Genomic DNA, 17,671 nt, shown 5'->3' with positions numbered 1-17,671 from the left:
TGCTCCAAGCAGCCTCCCTTTTCCCACAACAGGTCAAACCTCAGGGCCTTTGGACTTGCCATTTGCCATGTGCTAGTGTTCTTCATCCAAGCTCTCTCCCACTCCTCATTCCGTGCTGAAGTGTCATTCGTAGTGAAGCTTACCTAAAATTGCAGCTACTGGGGCATTCCCAGTAGCTGCTTCTCTGCCTTATTTTGCTCATTCATATTTATTAACATACTACACGGTTTACCTATCTTGTTTATATTTGTTCTATTTGCATGTTTTCCCTCACTTGAATGTAAGCTCCAGAGATTTTTTTTTTTTTTTTTAACTATTTGGAGATTACTTCTGTGTTCCAGAACAGTCCTTGGGACATATTCAACATTCAATAAATATTGTTGAGTAAGTAAATGAATGAGATGGACTGAATATAATGTGTATATGGTTAAAATGAAACCTGAAAGCCCTGTCGTTCCCCAGAGGTAGCCCTGTCCATAGTTTAGTGCGTTCCTCCCAACTGCTCTGCAGAAACGCACATTCACAGCTCCTTCTGTCTCAGGACGGGTGCTGCTCCCCAGACCGATCTACAGGGTGCTTGCTTTCATTTTGTAGTTCATGAACACTTTTTTATGTTAGTACATAAGTAACTACCCCATTTTAATGTTCTCGCTGTATTGTATTCCATTGTGTGGATAAGACTATGATTTTTTAAGTTTTCTGAAAGACGGCTAACCCATTTTATTATATGCTATAGTAAACACTTCTGTCCGTATTACTTTCCATACTCAGGCTAGTATTTCTGTAGGATAAACCCCTAGAAGTAAGATTGCAAAGTCAACAAAAATATTTAAAGTGCCACTTAGCCCCCAAATGTACTAGTTAACACTCCTCTCTCATCAGTGTATGAGATTCCTTCTTTTCCCGTATGGTTATCTACATTAAATAGTGACTGTTTTCAGTTGCTGTTAATTTGATAACGTGTGTGTCTCCATGTGGCTGGTAAGTTGTTGGGGTAGAGGAGGCGTGGCTGGGGCTGGATGCCTCCAGGAGGGACGCAGGGCTTGTCATCACTGGCCTCATTGGAAATACTTCCTTCGGGTTCTCCATCTTCTGTCTAGAGGTGAGCAAGAGGAGGTGGGTGTCACAGCCGCTTTGTTCTGTGTGGGTGCTAAGGGCCGCTGCAGCCGCCAGCCAGGATACCCCTACACCAAGGTTCACACCTTGTGTGCTGCCTGGTCAGCACCCGCCAGTCTCTCCTACCTTGGACCCAAAGCCCTTGTATCAGAAGAGGAGGCTTATTTCCTGAGAGACCAAATCAGATTGTCTCAACTACCCTGTCTTACTTAGGAAAACAAGTGAAATAGACTCATCTATTAGTTGGAAACCACTCAGTGTCTAAACTCCCTAAGTTTTTTAAAGATCTTTTTAGGGCATTTAAAGATCTGCAGAGTGAGTTCACTCAGGGGATCGGTTGGGCAATGGGAACTGCGTGTGCGAAGGCGCCCAGGCCGGAATGTCTTGGACAAGCTGCCAGGGGCACGTGCAGGATGAACGAGGCGTCCAGGAAGGCAGGGGCTTTCGGGGAGGCTCGGGCTGCCTGTACTGACCAGCCCGCATGACTCTAACGGCTTCCTACCTAGGAGGGCTCGTGTCACCTCGTCCCTAAGCTTCATGTAACCAGAGCAAGGGAAATGGGAGTCCTTTGTGATTTCGCCGCTCACATTCGGCAGTGGGAAATTGATCAAAAGGTCCTTTCCTAAGAGAGACTCTCCCGCGTGCAGCTCTAAACTACCAGTTAGTAGGAAAAATGGGTGCGGAGACAGACTGCGCAGGCGCATTGCCTCCCGGACCTGCGCCGGCGACAGTTGTCTCAGCCCGAGGCGTGTGCGTGTGCGCTTGCGCGGAGCCAGGGGGCGGGGCCCTTGCGCGTCCCGGTTGCCTGGATACCACTGTGGAACAATAGCAGCGGCGTGAGCTCCTGGGCAGTTGGGTCTGGGCTAGAACGGGCGGTTGGTCCTCATTCTCCGCGGAGCCCCGAGGAGGAACAGGTGGGAGCCCCCGCCGGCCGCCTGGGCCTCTCGAAGCCGGCGTCTCGGCCGGCCCCGAAACCTAGAACTCCGGCCTGGCCCCGGTCCCCGGGATCCTACAAACTCGGGACCCCGGCCCGGCCCCAGACCACGGCCCCCAGTCCGGCCCCAAACTCCGACTCACAGGCCGCCTTCAAATCCGGGATCCTGAAACCCGGATCCCGGCCTGGCTCCAAACCTGGGGGAGGGCGTGAGTCCCGGCGCCTGAGCCCCGCGGCCGTCGCGGCTCCCCCCCCGCCCCCGCCCCGGACTCTAGAGGCTGACCCATCCGCCCCCCTCTGGCACACCTTGATTCTTCCCAGCCTGGTCGCGGTCTGCGAAGAGCGATGCCGCTTCCCGATTCCATGTTCTGCGCGCAGCAGATCCACATTCCCCCAGAGCTGCCGGACATCCTGAAGCAGTTCACCAAGGCTGCGATCCGCACCCAGCCCGCCGACGTGCTGCAGTGGTCCGCGGGGTAAGCGCCTGGCCGTGCCTCGTGAATCCTCTCTCCTGGAGCAGTGGTCCAACGCTCAGGACACCTAGAGTCCTGCAAAACTTTCTCTTTAGCTTTTGTGGTCTATATCTAAGTATCTATCCAGGAAGCATCATGGTTTATTGACAGTGAGACCAGAAATTAACCGCAAAATGCTCAAGTCTACAAAGTAATGACAACTCTGTTGTTGGAAAGAGGTGTTTATGCCGGATAGCCTAAAACTTATAGGCGGTTGCATTGGGTAAAAAGTTTCTGCATTTTGTTATAAAATCAAACTATTAGTCCCTTTATTTTATTTGTGAAATGATTTTTACAAGGAGGAATCTTATGGCTATGTTTCTCATTCTCAGAAAACCCTCTCATGGTTGAGTTTACTGGAAGCAGAAGACTGAGGTCGTACTGGGGTGATCATCTCAAGGCTGCTATAAGATTAAACTCTGCCCAGCTTAGTTAAGAGCAAATGTGAGCCTTCACAGTGTCTTGCAGCAAACATTCTAACCATTTCCAGGAACAGACGTTCTTAATTTTAAAGTTATAAGTCAACAGAACCTAGGAGCATTAAGATAAACCCTTTTGATTTGATTTGATTTTACAGGAAAACTCTTTGCGCTTTTTCACTAAACAGACTTAGAAGCTCAATTTTGTGATCACAAGAATCAGTATAAGCATAAATTTAACGTACCTTTTTTAGTAACCTTCATGTCACATTCCTCTGACGCCCTCTAAACTGTATATCCAAGGTGCGTTCGTTTCCTCTGACTGCTGTAACAAATAACCACAAACCCATGGCTGAAAACAACAGCCGTTTATTCTCTTACAGTTCTAGAGGCCAAACAGTCCAAAACCAGTTTCACCAGGCTAGTCAAGATGTTGACAGGGCCTTGCTCTCTCCAGAGGCTCCACGGAGAATCCTTGCTGTTTCCAGCTTCGGGAGCTGCATTCTGTGACTCTGGCTCATGGCCCCTTCCTCCATCTTTAAAGCCAGTAGTGTGGCATCTCCCTCTGCCTCTCTCTTCTAGGGACACTTGTGATGGTATTTAGGATGTGTCCAGATAACCCGGGATAGATTTCCCATCTCAAAATCCTCATATCTGCAGAGTCCCTGTTACCATGTAAAGTAAGATGCACAGGTTCCAGGATGAGGACCTGAGTATCTCTGGGGCGGTTATTGAACCTACCACACAAGGTTACTTGTTAATCCAGCACTTTACCTTCTGACAAACACTTCTGTCAGTTGCTTCTGCAAGATTCTCTCAAAGTTCCTGCCAAAAAAATCATGCCCTCTGGTTTTAACCATTCTTCAAGCCTAAATAAAAGATAGTAGGACTCATAAGAGTTTATTTGCACTTTACAAAATATTCCAAGATTTAGTCATATTTTTTGTTGGAACAGTCAATTATATTTGGTAACACTTCAGAGACAACTATTTTAAGCTTCACTTTAATTTGAAAGGGTTAACTGAGAATTTCTGAATGTTCTATGCAACTAATTTCTCTCAAGAACAGTTTTGGAGTTCAGGAGCAAAATCAAGCATTAGTCATTAAGCGATGTCTGTGTAATGGGCTTGCGTGTGCCCCAGCTCTCAGAACAGAGTCTGTTAGGAAGAGATGTTGTTCAGAAGTGGGTGAATTGGCTTTTGAAAGATTTCATAGGCAGAGATTGGGGTTAAGACAAGGCGAGAGTATTCCAGGAAGAGGGGACAGCATACAACAAAGGGGCAGAGACAAGAAGAAGAGTCCTGAGAACAGAGCAGAAAACCAGGCTGCATATGGGAGGAACTCTGCTGTGGGAGACTCGAGGAGGCACTCAGGGTAGGATTCTTTTCAAATGAGGTTTTTAGGTGGCGAAGGTGAGTCAGCCTTCCTCCACAGCCTGTGTACTCTGCTGTGATGCAACAGCTTGTCGGCCGTGCTTTATGATGTCATCAAGCACTTATGCATCTCACAGCGTGGTGGAGGCGAGGATTGGCCGGGTACTAAGGCTGCTTTGCTCCCATGTGCCTTCCAGGGAACTCACAGAGTATAACACAAGGTGGTCTTGCCCTGAACGCAGGCTTTCTCACCCTCGGCACTAGTGACACTGGACGGAACAGTTCTTTGGGGGATGTGTCAGAGCGGAGGGTGAGGAGAAGCTGGGGGTGTCCTGGCATTGTAGGATCCTGAGCAGCATCCTGGCCTGTACCCGCTAGATGCCAGTAGCACCATCCACACCCTGTTGTGACAACCAAAAATGTCTCCAGAAATTGCCGGTGCCTTCTTGGGGAGGGGACAGGACCAAAACTGCCCGCTGTTCAGAACCACTACTCTAGAGGCTGTGTCAGCCTTGGTGATGGGCTTGATCAGTTGTGAGGAATACATAAAGTCCACGAAAGAGATGAAAACCCAATCAGGAACAGTGTGGCAAACCTCGGCACCATCCTTCAGCCTGACACTGTGGATCTTCAGGGCCGCCTGTTCCAACTCCCGCTGCCTTCACGAAGACTTTCCCTCACACTGTTAACAAAACATGACTGGAGTTGTCTTAAAAGCCTGAAAACAAAGTTGAATTTGAGGAGTAGGGAGAGAAAAAAGGGATAAGATATAAAATTTAGCGTATCAAATATCTATTTATCTACGTTTTGTTACATATTCAGAGATGTTTCTAAGCACTCGTATCTTTTGAATTATCACCCATGCCCTGATGGGTGGGTTAGTGTACATGTTCCGGGATATGTCATTTCTGTTCATGGTGTTAGTTGTTAGAGCAACAAATGATGTGGCTTCAGCAGCCAGTCACCTATGACACGCGGTGCCCCAGGGGAGTGAGTTTCACAGAAAACCCTGCCTCACACCCCCTCCCACTCCCCACCCACTCCTGACTGTTGCCCTGAACTGTTTCCATGCCCCCGCTCATCCCCAATGTAAGCAGCAATATCTGTGTCCCAGAAAGGAACAATCAAGGGAAAAAAAATACTAAAAAGATACCAGACAGGAAAAGTGAGGGGTCGGGGGTCGGTGGCGTCTGACTTAGCCCAGCGAGCAGAGCTGTCTCTTCCCAGTGGAGCACACGAGGGCTCCCCTGGTCCGGGCGCCTTAGAGTTGAAAGGCAGAGATGGTTAAGTCAAGCCCTTGAAAAGGCAGCAAGGCCAAGCAAAGGTGAGTCCAGGCCCCAGCTGTCAAGATGGGGTGACTGGACCATGACACTGCGCTTGGATCACTGCAGGGCCCAGAATCTGCCCTCTGGCCATGTTTCAGGACCGCTCAGGTGTTAGCGTGATGAGAATAGCAGTGTTTTGAGAGCCCCTGCCTAGCGCCATGCTAAGCCCTCTGCAGGTATCGCGCTTAGTGCTCCCAGGAGTCCCAAGACTGTCATTATCCTTGCTTCACAGTCAGAGAAACTGAGGCACACAGGGAAACTCAGGTCAGGGAGCTACGTGGAGGAGCCAGGACTGAAGCCCACCCATGGACTCCAGAGCTCTCTTCCTTAAACACATCGCGCTGGGTCATTTAAGAAACCTCGTTACTTAAGGTGCTTTTTGTGTATGATGAGCCTTAGAGATGTCTCTTGTTGCTGTTGTTAGGTATTTTTCAGCTTTGGCAAGAGGAGATCCACTTCCTGTAAAGGACCGAATCGAAATGCCCGTGGCCACTCAGAAAACAGACACAGGCCTGACTCAAGGACTCCTGAAAGTTTTGCACAAGCAGGTAGAGGAGAGTCTCCGTGATCAGTCAGCTTAGCTTGAGATGAAGCGCGGCCTGCCAGTTACCCCGTGACGGGAACCACACCACCCCCCTTGCAAATCCACTTTCCCTGCGATAAACCTTCCAGGGTCACTCAAAGAAGGAATCTGTTGTGTTCCCTGGCCTTTTTCTAGTTTAAAGAACCCCAAAGAGCTATTCATGATTAGATTGTAGGAAATGAACTCTAATTTCTTTTAAATACAGTACCAAATTAAGACGCTAGATGCTGCTGGACTAAAAATTCTGAAAACAGGAAATTCTAGAGATGGGGGTTGCAAGTCTCTTCTTGAAATACGTGTTTATAAAAATTATGTACACACTAAAGTGGTGATCTGCTGCCTTGTTAATCTGAAAGGTGATTGCCCTTGGCGTCTGGTTTCCAGCCCTCCAGAGCACGTGAGCATCCGCATTCATAATGACTGGGTGGTCTTGCTAAAAACGACATCAACGGTATAACCTTGATTTTTAAAGTGACTCGTCCCCACTATACCTTTCAAAGTACTGTGCTTTGGTGCAAGATACATTCACTTCTGAGAATAAGACTTTTCCATGACTTTCTGCCTTCAGGGAAAATGAATAACCACCAAAAGGAATAGTTTGGAAAAAGACATGCTAAAATGCTCAAAGCTTTTTCACACAGAGTCCTACTAGCAGATTGCAGAAGTTAGCAATTTTCATTTGTTTACCATAGTAGAAAGAATACATTTATTTTCAGTTTTAAGATTTCTCCTATTTAACTATTAACATGTTCTGGGGTTGGATTTTAAATGTTTTTATTTTGTTCACTGAAGTTTATTGTGAAGTATTTCACACAGACAAGAGAGAATCATATACCCAATATCTGAAGGCCCTTTTTATTAAGTCATAACATAATGCCATAATTGCTTCACAGTCCTTTTGTCTTTTAAGAAGCAAATTGTTGCCAGTATCTGGCTCACTGCCCGCTCCCCGCCCGAGTGTCCCTCCCACCCCGCTCATTCCCACCCTCCCTCCCCAGAGCTAACCGAATCGCGAATTCCAAGCTCGTCCTTCTCTGAGTGGGGTGGAGTGTGTTTGAGTATTCACAAGCCTTATATTATTTCTCGAGTTTTTTAAACTTATATAAATTGTGTCATACCGTGTTTTCTAAACAGTGTGGCCACAAGCAATATGTGGACTTGGCAGATCTTGAGCAGAAATGGAAGAATTTGTGCCTGCCGGTAGAAAAATTCCGAGCTCTCTTACAGTTGGATCCTTGTGGAAAGAACATGGAGTGGATGAAGTTTTTAGCGCTTGGATGTAGCATGCTTGGTGGGGTAGGTACCTTTAAACAGTGTATTCATAATTCTGTGTAATCATAGGCCTGGCTCAAAAACGACTTAGGTGTTTCAGTAACTGAAGGAAACACTTTCATTACTTTAGTAACTTTGTCTTAGAAAGGGAATTCTTTTTAGATGCCTGTTGTATTTTTAGGCTTATGGTTATTTTACTTTACAGAAGTTAAAGACCTATGGATACCTCAATTTAGAAGATATTAACAGTAGATGAAATATATAGATACTATTAAAATGTATTTCGGTTTTAGAAGAGAAGGCATCCGTGACTTTTTATTCAACTACACATGATTTGTGGTACTGACAATATCTGTTTTCCTCATCTGTGGAAAGAGGCATGGAATTAGTTTATGCTTTAGTTAAAATCTATTATTGGGCACTGAGAGATTCAGGGCAACTTTGCCGCTGTTAAAGTACAACCCAGACGACTCAGGAATGGAGACGCAGATGACCCTCCAGTGCGTGAGGTGAGGGCGTTTGTGAACCAGAGGTCGGAGGTTGAGAGGTCAGAGGTTGAGAGGTGGGGTGTGGTGGGGAGGCCCTGGGAGGACGTGGTCAGGACTTCCTTCTCCAGCGCCATGGCTCTGTGAGGCCCGGGGGTGAGGGAAGGAGGGCTGCATTGAAGCTCGTGAAGAGGGGTTGAGCAGAGAGAACCGGCCCCCTTGACTGCAGAGATGAGATTTTTTTTTACCCCCTCCCTTCAGTCTTTGGAGCCCAGAGCACATAACTGGATAACTCGTGACCCTCACTGCATGGCGCACCCTCATCTCGGGCCGGTGCATGAGCTCCTTTAATTGCTTTCTAATTTTTAAAAATTACTTTATGTGATAAATACCCATGAACTACCACCCTGCACGATCAGTAACTGACAGCAACCTGCGACTCCCTGTCTTCTCCTCTCCCGCCGCCCCCGCCTCCCCCGCCGTGAGCATCAGCCGCCCTGAATCTCCTGCTTCTCTTCGATCGCATATATACCCCAGGAAATACAGTATTTAACTTTAGTTGGTTTTAACTTTATGAAAAGATAATTATGTTGTTAGTAATCATCTGAAACTTTTTTTATTCCCAATTAGAGTTCTATATTCGTTCATTTGCATCATTACATACCGCTACAGCTCGTTCATCTTCCCTGCTGTGTGATAGCAGCTGTGTGAAAGTACCGCAATTTTCTGGTTCTATCAGGAGCCCCAGTGAGAAGCTCTGAAATCCCATAAAGTCCGGCGTTAGGCTGGTCGTTGCGTAATGAGCAACATGTTTGTTATGTAACTGCCCAAAGCCAGTATTTCTGGTCAGCCCTGGGCTAATTGTGCGGAGGGCTGGACGCCCGCAGGCCCAGAAGCACACCCGTAGCAGACACAGGCTCCGATGTCACCAGGGGAGGGTCTCTGGGGGTGTGCAAGTGGGAAGGACAAAGACAAATTGAACTATTGGAGAAAATTTTCTGTTGCTTTGTCTGTCTGGAACTCTGTGAAAGCAAGGTTTTAATCATATAAAATTATTGTCTACTATTTGAATTAATGGGTCTGCTTTGTGCCTCTCAACTTGGTTGTGAAATTTAGATTTTAATAATAGTGAGAAAGTAGGATATTTCATATTTTGGGCATCCATCTTTGTAATTTCTGCCTCCCTAATCATGAAAATGAGGGCCTGGATGTGTATCCGGATGGAATCTGTTTGGGAAGGTGGAATCTTTCGTGCATGTGTGGCCTGTGACGCTAGATGGAGACATTTTGTTAAAGATGGTGCATCAGCCTCTTAAACTGAGTGCCGGGGAAGGGACGTAAGAAACAGCGCACATGCTTCTCTTTTCTTCCTGTGATGTGTTACTTATCCCCATCGGCCAGTGTGGGACCTTCTCTGTCCCCTACTTAGGCCACCTGGGCAGCAGCGTTGCGTTGGTCCTGACTCTCTCCCGGTGCCAGCGGCCCCCTTCCTGCTGTGGGAAGCCGTGGCCGTCCTCTGCTCTGGGCCAGCTGGACTCGGGGTTGTGGTTTTCCTGCTCTGCCCTGTCCAGTTCACTGCAGCCTGGGCTGGTTCACTGCCCGGCTCCAGGCTCTGCCCGGCCTCCCTGCCCCACAAATGCAGAGCAGGAGTTCAAAGGGCACCCTCCATCTGCCCTGGTCTGCAGGTCAGGGCGGCCCTGGGGGAGCCGTGCCTTGTTGACACCACTGTGTGCCTGGGTAGCTTGAAGGTGCACTGGGAACATGATGCTGTGACCTCCAGGAGATGATCCTTGGGGTAGTCTGGCATCTTAGCATTTATCTTTATGCTAAAAAAATCCCCCAAAACCTTCAAAAAGGAGGAAACAAGTGAAGCGAGATGATGAGGAGTAGTTGTGATGGGTTACTGCCTGTTCATTCTTGTCCACAGAGGATTCTGTAGGATTGGAATCTAGTTGCTCTGCATCAGCACCACATGCTCTTCGTGCCAGTTCATCCCCGGCCCCTGCACGCCTTGTGGCAGATACTTTCTCCGTGCTCTTAAATTTCTCCTCAAATTCACCCTAGTCAGATGGATTAAGTTTAAGGTCTCTACAAAGACTAGAACCGCCATGTGAATTTCTGAGTCATGTGCGTCATTCATTCATTCATTCATCCCACCACACACCTTTGTCTGCACTGCTTTGTGCTGGGCCCTGTTCTGAGTTCTGAAGGTTCTGGAACAAACAGGCGAGGCACGTGCCCCTCTGTCCTTGGACTGACCTTCTGTTATGTCCGTGAAGCACTGAGTGCTGCTCTAGCCGTGCCTTGGAAGCTGCAGATGGGGTTAAGGGGCATGGTAGGCTGCCCCAGGCGGGGCGTGTGTGGGCGTGTTCGTGCTTCCTGTCCTCTTCCCCAAGGCCGTGGTGTGCTCGCCGGGAGAAATGATCACATTTCATGTTGTGACCTTTATCGGTACGTTTCTGCAGCACCGTCAGTGGTCCTGAGCCTTAAAGCGGTGGATCAGAATTTTTTTCATCTTGTTTTTTAAGCATGGGATTTTTTTTTTTTTTTTGAGGAAGATTAGCCCTGAGCTAACATCCGCCACCAATCCTTCTCTTTTTGCTAAGGAAGACTGGCCCTGAGCTAACATCCGTGCCCATCTTCCTCTACTTTACACGTGGGACGCCTGCCACAGCATGGCTTGATGAGCTGTGCATAGGGCCATGCCTGGATCTGAGCCAGCGAACCCGGGACTGCCACAGTGGAGCACGAGAACGTAACCACTACACCACCGGGCTGCCCTGGAATTTTTTTTTTAACATAAATATTGTGAACCAAGTCCCCACCCCCCCCCGCCCCCACACCCTGACTGAGAAAGTCTATCACCATGACACACAAACCTGCCTCTAGTTGGGCTTCAAAAAGCATTAGAACTTTATTAATCAGGAGAGCATCTCTCTCTGTTTACAACTGCAAATATACATGCGTGTGACGTAATTTTCCATCTGAATGTATTGCTCAGGACAGTGGGCATCACTTCTAGGGTTCTCGTCATGGGCAGGAATGTCTGGAGCCCTTTCTATGCTCCTTTATCCTCCCCGCGGCCCTCTGAGGAAGGTCCTGGTTCCAGTCGTAGGATGGGGAACTGTGAGGCGGAAGTGGCTCAGACTGGAAGTGGTGGAGCAGGATTCAAACTCAGAGCACAGGCTCCAGAGCTGCTGCTACCAGTGCATGGACACTGAGGATGGAGGGACCCCTGCTAGTGACTCTGTAGCCAAGGAGTGTGCTGCCTACCGGTTGGGACCACCTTGCAAGAGCCTGAAATTTCCTGTCTCAGAGAATAGCAACTCCTAAGGATTATCATTAATATCATTTTATAACCTAAAATGATTTACGCCCTAAGAAGCTTTTGATGTCGGCCTCCTAACAGCAGTCACTTTGGAGTTCTTAGAACATCATCCATGCGTGGCTGTGCTTCCACACGTTGGGTTTGGTGTTGCTGACCCACTGAGGCACCCGTTGGCCCAAAGTGGCAGCAGGTGTCCCGTGGTGGAGGCGGCGTCCCACACTCTCCATTCACGTTTCCCCAGCGAGGCCTCTGCAGCCTGCTCTGAGACGCCCAGGAAGATTCCTTTCATCCCCCAGTGTGACTGTGAGCCTCAGGCGCTCACAGCTTCAGTGACTGCCTCCCACGAGGAAGGGGCTGCTCTCGGGCCCCTGGGCTCACTGCCCCCCGCACTGGTCACCCCACTGCTGGGGGAGAGGCGAGATGGGGTGCGCTCACCCCCCACGCCTTTCCACTGGTCTTGGTGCTGCGCTCACATCCGACCCACACGTGTCGGCGGATGCTGGACGTGGTGGCCCCTGCATCCCTTTCCCGGACAATGATGGGGCAGGGTGGGGCTGAACAGATGGGCTTCACCCTAGGACTGTGTCCCAGCCACCTGGAGAACGTGGGTCTCCCACCCTCACCTGCCACAAGTGTTTTAGATTAGGAAACCTGTGAGGATAAGAAGACAGAATGAAAAGAATCACAGGCTTTTAAAAACTGAGATTCTGGGGTTAATACCACTGCTTGCCATTGTCAGGTCCCCCTCCTGAGCAGGGTCCGGCCACACCCCGGGGACTGAGAGCCCCTCTGTTCTTGTTCTATTAAAGGGGTCAGTCAAGATACTGTTCTCACTTTTATTTCCCTGCTAGCAGAAAGGGACACTTTGGGAGCTGTGAGGTGGCTCTGTGTCGTCACGAGAGCAGCCAAACTTCTGAAACTGAAAAATTCCACAGAGCTGGCATGCCGAGGATGCTCAGGAAGCAGCAGTGGCCTCCACACCCGTTTTCCGTGTCTCCACGTTAATTTCAGATGACAGCTCGGGTGGAAACTTGTGGCTAAAACAAAGTGCAGCTTGTCGTCACCACTTCCAGCATGTCTTTGGTACCTGAGAATAAATCAGCAACAGGCAGCTTAGAAGGGGGGCCGCCTGCCTTGGAGGGGGATCTTTTGACTGGCGAGCAAGCAGCCTTACTACCTATCACCATTTGGAATTGAGAAACCTGTTTATAAGAAACATAACTCTCTGTGCAAAACTAGGCAAGTTGCTTTATGGATCCTTTTGGATATAAAAATTGCTGCAAATCTTATTGTCAGAAATGTTAACACCGATAATGTCATCGTGCCTTTGCAGAAGGCAGTGATGCTAGAATGTTTTGATGTATTTTTTTCCTTAAACACCTCCTCCTCGGAAGCGTTTGAACATCATGTTACGCGATCTCGTCTGCCTGCTCCTCGCCAGCTGCTTCCTTCCCCCCATCCCTCTGGAGGCTCCGCACTTGCACACTCTGAGGCCCCTTCTTCCACTTGTGTCGGATATAAAAGCAAAACTTAACGTAATGTGTCTTTGAAAAGTTTCAAGCAAGGTGCATGTATTGTAAAACACACAACTGTATTTTTCCCGAGTCTTCTCCCAAGGACAGTCTTTAGAGGGGTGACTTGCGCTGTATCCTTAGAGAAATGCTGCTGCTCCACAGAATGAATACAATAGATTTTTCTCATTCGAGCATCGTTTTGCCTCCAGAGGTAGACTGACGTCAGAACTGTGCTATATGTGCCCAGCCGTCGACAGCCAGGGCCGTCAGTCCCAGTGAGTGTGGGAAGTGGTTTTCCAGACGCCCCAGAGTCCCAGCTGAGGATGATGGGGGAGATGTGTTCAGGCCCTCACCTCCTCCAGCCGAATGCCTGGAATCCCGGAATGTGGCAGCGTGTCTGTCCCTGTCACTCACTCCCTGAGCCAGCCCAGCGGCTGTTAGTGGTGATGGAACACGGTGGTCTAGGGACGTGCTCAGGAGGCCAACTGCCTGTGTTCCCACCCAGCTGGCTTACCTTGGGCAAGTGACTTAGCCTCTCTGGGCCCCACTGTCCTTGTGTCATGTGGTTGCTGTGAGGAGTGAAGGAGATGCCGAGGCAACGTCTCAGAGGGCGCCTGGAACATGGCAAGTGCTGGCCGTTAGTGATGTTCTGTGCATGAACCTCATTTCAGTCCTGCTGCGTTTTCCCTCCCCCCTGCCAGAAGCACAAGGCAATTGTTCTCTGATATCTACTGTGAGAACCTGGTTGAGCTCCTGGAGCTTTGAAGAAGCAAGGTGTCCCATTGTGAGAGGGCCTACAGAGAGGGCCCTGTGTCAGGGAACTGCGGGCCGCCTTTAGGGTCTTAGGGTGGCCTCCAGCCAAGAACCAGCAAGGAGCTTGGCCCCTCCAACTTACAGCCAACAGCCTAAGTGAGATCGGAATTGGATCTGTCACCAGTCAAGCCTCCAGATGAGAAGCAAACCCTGGCCAACACCTCAACTGGGGCCTTACAGAGGACCCAGCTCAGCTGTGTCCAGACTCCTGACCCACAGAAACTGGGAGATATTGGTTTAAAAAAAAAAACCTGGATCCAGCCCTTCACACGTCCCTAAGGACGTGGATTTGTTTCCCCACAGTCGCGGCCCAGTCGAGCAGATCTCTGTGTGACTCCCTGCACCTGTGGCTTTCCTCTGGGGACGATCCTCTGTACCATCCCACTGGTTTTTCTCTTGTTCTTTCCTCTTCCTAAGTGCAGCCCAGATTGCTCCCGCAGGTGCTTCCCGGAGCATTCGAGTCTGTCTTTGGAGGCTGGCTGCAGCTGTCACCTCCACCTTGTCTGCAGGGTGTGTCGGGGGGCCCTTATTTGCAGTGCTTGCCCGTAAACGTGGTGTGAAGACTCCCACCATGGCTGATTCCAAGCTACCGACGTGAGAGCAGCCATCTCACAGAAGTCCTGGAGATGTAGCAGTGGGCTGGTAGGAGCCGCTCCCACACTCCACCATGGCACACGCTCCTGTGGATGTAGGCTGTGGACCCTTCCACTCCTCCAAGATGCTCCCGGGAAGCCACCAGGGATCAGACAAAACCTGGTACTACCACCAGCCCTCGTCCTTGTGGGCCTTCCCGGTGTGTTTGACATAGGCGATGGCTCCCCCAGCCCGGAACACATTTCCTCAGGCCCGGGGCTTGAAAGGGAGGGTCAGCATGCTCTGGAAGCTTATGCTGTGTTGGGAGGAAGGGACCAGAGTTCAGGCTGAAAGTCAAGGATGTTGCCAGGGTGGGGTGGGGTGACTGACCTATTCAGAGGGGAGGAGCATAAGAGAGATGTGGGGAGGGGGTGGGGGGGGGGCATGGTGTTCCCGGAGCTGAGGCAAGGCCCAGAGCAAGGGCGAGTCCTGCACGGAGCCCCACGGGCGGGTGGGCGTCAGCATGGCGCACGGGGCAACCGCCCTGCCAGCCCCCCCCTCCCCAAGTGGTCCCTCTGGTTGGTGACAGTGTGCTGTCCGTAGGTATGTCCGTAGGTATGTCGTGGCGCTGGAGGTTCTGCGTTGCCTCAGAAAGTCCGTCTTTAATGAGACTGATGCTTCCTCTTGTCCTTGAGAGTCATTCCCATTTTAACGTAAAATAAAACCTAGGAATTAAAATTTTTTTCAGGTCAGTGGCATCCCGATCAAACCTTCCCTTTTTCTTTCTTTCCTCATGGCGATTATAAACTCACCTCCTTCTTAGTTTAGATCGAGAACATACTTTTTGAAGAATTTCTGAAAAATACACTTGAGTGTTTATTCCGCTGGTGTCTTTGCTTTCGATTTTAGTGAATCCAAGTAGTGATTGTCGTGTCGTCCCCCCCCCGCCCCCACCCCCGCCTCCCGTCTGTGGTGTTTCTAGTCCTTAAACTCTGCGATGAAGAACCTGTGCGAGATCCTGACCACGGACCCCGAGGGCGGGCCCGCCCGCATCCCGTTCGAGACGTTCTCCTACGTCTACCGGTACTTGTCCGGCCTGGACTCAGAAATCCCCGCGGCCGACACCGAATCCTATCTTGCCTCTTTGAAGGAAAACATGTAAGTCTCAGCGCTCCCCGAATTCAGGTGTATTGACCATTAGAGAACTCCTTTCCCTCCCCTCCTCTTTTCTCAGACGGCTTTGTCGCAGCTGACTCTGCCTGTGGGAGTGGCACTCGGGGATGTCTCCAGGTGGCGCTGAGGGGGGAGCCCGCGGGAGGCGGCTCCTCCTCCGTGTGGTCCAGGGCAGTTCCGGGTGCAAGGCTGGCTCTCTCCACACTTCCGAGGGAGAAGATTTATCCTGTCTTTAAGAAAATTTTATCCAGAATTTATCTTGATTCTTAAATACAGTATCGCAAATGGTTTAAAATTATGGCATGCTAAAAAAGATAGAATTTACTTCTCAACAAGGAGACACAGAAATGGGTTCCTGCAGGAGGACGGGGGGACGTCAGTCGTTCCTGAACATTTCTCTGTATGGCTTTGGGCCCTGCTGTGCCTCCTTGGGGGGTGCAGAGGAAGAGCAGCCCTGGGGGGCAGGTGGGGCGGTGGTGGCAGGGGAGGGAGCTGTAGCCCAGACCCCTAGATGAGGCTCTTCCCAGGGTAGTGACGGTGCTGCCCAGGTGGTCAAGCCCAGGAAGCTGGTGATGACAGGGAAGGGGGCTGTCAGTGAGGCTCCAGCCCAGAGAGAAGCTGGGCTCCCCAGGCCTTCCGGCACCTCCCAGGCCACCACCTCCCAAGTGCCCGCGTGAGCAATTGTCCCCAAGCCCCACAGCTTTCATCCTGAGCTGTTTGCCCACAACACGCGTTTATAGAGCGCCTGCTGTGTGCCAGGCACCGTCCCAGGGCCAGGATGCAGTCGGTGGGTCTGGTGACACCCTGACCCTGTGGAGCTGTCAGGACAGACAGCAAACAGACACTGCAGACATGCAGATACTAAGGCAGCAGGCAGGGTTGAGGGCTGTGAGAACAAGAGGCCAGAGACACGAGAGAGTCGGAGAGTCAGGAATGAAGGGTGGTCCCGGAGGACGTGCCCCCCTCACCTGACTCAAGAAGGCCCCTATACTATTGTCAATGAGCGTTCATAGACAAGACGGTTCTTTGAGTTTTATTGGACCAGCTTTTTAAATAGAAGGATGCTTTTGTTACCCTAGTGACTAGAACTTGAGTTGTCAGTAAAGAAAAATCCATAAAGACAGTACTGATTTTTTCAGCTAGCAATAAATACCCATTTTTGTACAAGGAAAAAGAATGCTTTGTGTTTAGAAGTAAGATTTACTGATTAGAGACGGTAAATAATCAATTTTTTTTAAGTAAAACTTTTTAATTATTTTGTGTTTCATAAAAATTTTATTGTGTGCTGTGAGAAATTACTAATAAGCGTCTTTATCTGTTTCCAATTTAGAAGCACTAGAAAGTCCGGCCTGATAGCCCTTTCAGATTTCTTCGTCCTGAAGAGGAAATTCTAGAAAACTCTGAAAAGAACTCAGAAGGCATAGGGCATTAATTCAGAGAAGAACCCATTTTAATGTCAAAACAGTGCTTTTAAAAACCTTGGCACCAAATACAACTTGTCCTTAACCACATCCATACGTAGTGTGAGTTTTTCTTGTAATGGAAATTTAGTGTGACCAATGTGCCATGGGGCCTATTTCATTTGTCTGCACTGTGTTCTTAAATGTAAGGCATTCATAGCAGTAAAATGTAAGGCATTCATAGCAGTAAAATGATCTATTTGAGTAAAACAATCTATTTTGATGCTACAGAGCAGGGAGGGGGGATGGGCAGTTTAAAGTGGCAGTTCTTTCCTTCTTTCAAAGCTCTTGGCCGGCCCGAATGAGGATGCTCTTGCTCCCACCCCTAAGACTCCTGAGGAAGAGAGTCTTCTGCTGAAGCTGGACCTTTTCTGTGGACGGTGGGCCCAGGGGCCTTATGCTCGCTGGAAGAGCATCTGTGGCCGGGAAGCAGACCAGACAATCTGTGGACCAGCACTGCGTCCGCTGCCCAGAAATAAGCCACCAAAGATCCTTCGTTTGCTTTCTTTATATGAAGTCTTCAGAATGCCGATGCCAAGTGAAACGTCTTACATTGTTTTTCTGAGCCCCTGGGATGCTTTGGCTCATTGGTCTCTGCAGATTGGCCACCGTGCTAACAAGTTTATCAGGTTCAAAGACTTGTGAAAACCCCAAGTTATGAGAAATACTTTGCTCTTATCTTAGCAAGTCTCCCATTTTTTGCCCTGAGACGTACAAAGTATATTTTTCATCTAGACACTAGACACTAAACTACCTTATTTGAGATGATCATTTGCCTGGACTTTTGGTCA

General features: G+C 49.4%; 1 protein-coding gene across 1 annotated transcript; it reads left to right on the top strand.

Moving 5' to 3' along the window:
* The first annotated feature begins 1,526 nt into the window (after nt 1-1,526).
* ROPN1L (rhophilin associated tail protein 1 like) lies at nt 1,527-16,931 on the top strand. The gene is made up of 6 exons (XM_008524373.2): nt 1,527-2,030; nt 2,372-2,526; nt 6,104-6,227; nt 7,397-7,558; nt 15,230-15,405; nt 16,751-16,931. Exons 2-6 carry the CDS (start codon nt 2,396-2,398, stop codon nt 16,812-16,814), a joined length of 657 nt encoding a protein of 218 aa, XP_008522595.1. The 5' UTR covers nt 1,527-2,030; nt 2,372-2,395; the 3' UTR covers nt 16,815-16,931.
* Nucleotides 16,932-17,671: the final 740 nt, after the last annotated feature.

The sequence above is a fragment of the Equus przewalskii genome, chromosome 20 (genome assembly GCF_037783145.1).
Source record: "Equus przewalskii isolate Varuska chromosome 20, EquPr2, whole genome shotgun sequence".
Taxonomy (NCBI): Eukaryota; Metazoa; Chordata; class Mammalia; order Perissodactyla; family Equidae; genus Equus; species Equus przewalskii.
This window is presented reverse-complemented; position numbering and strand designations above follow the sequence as displayed.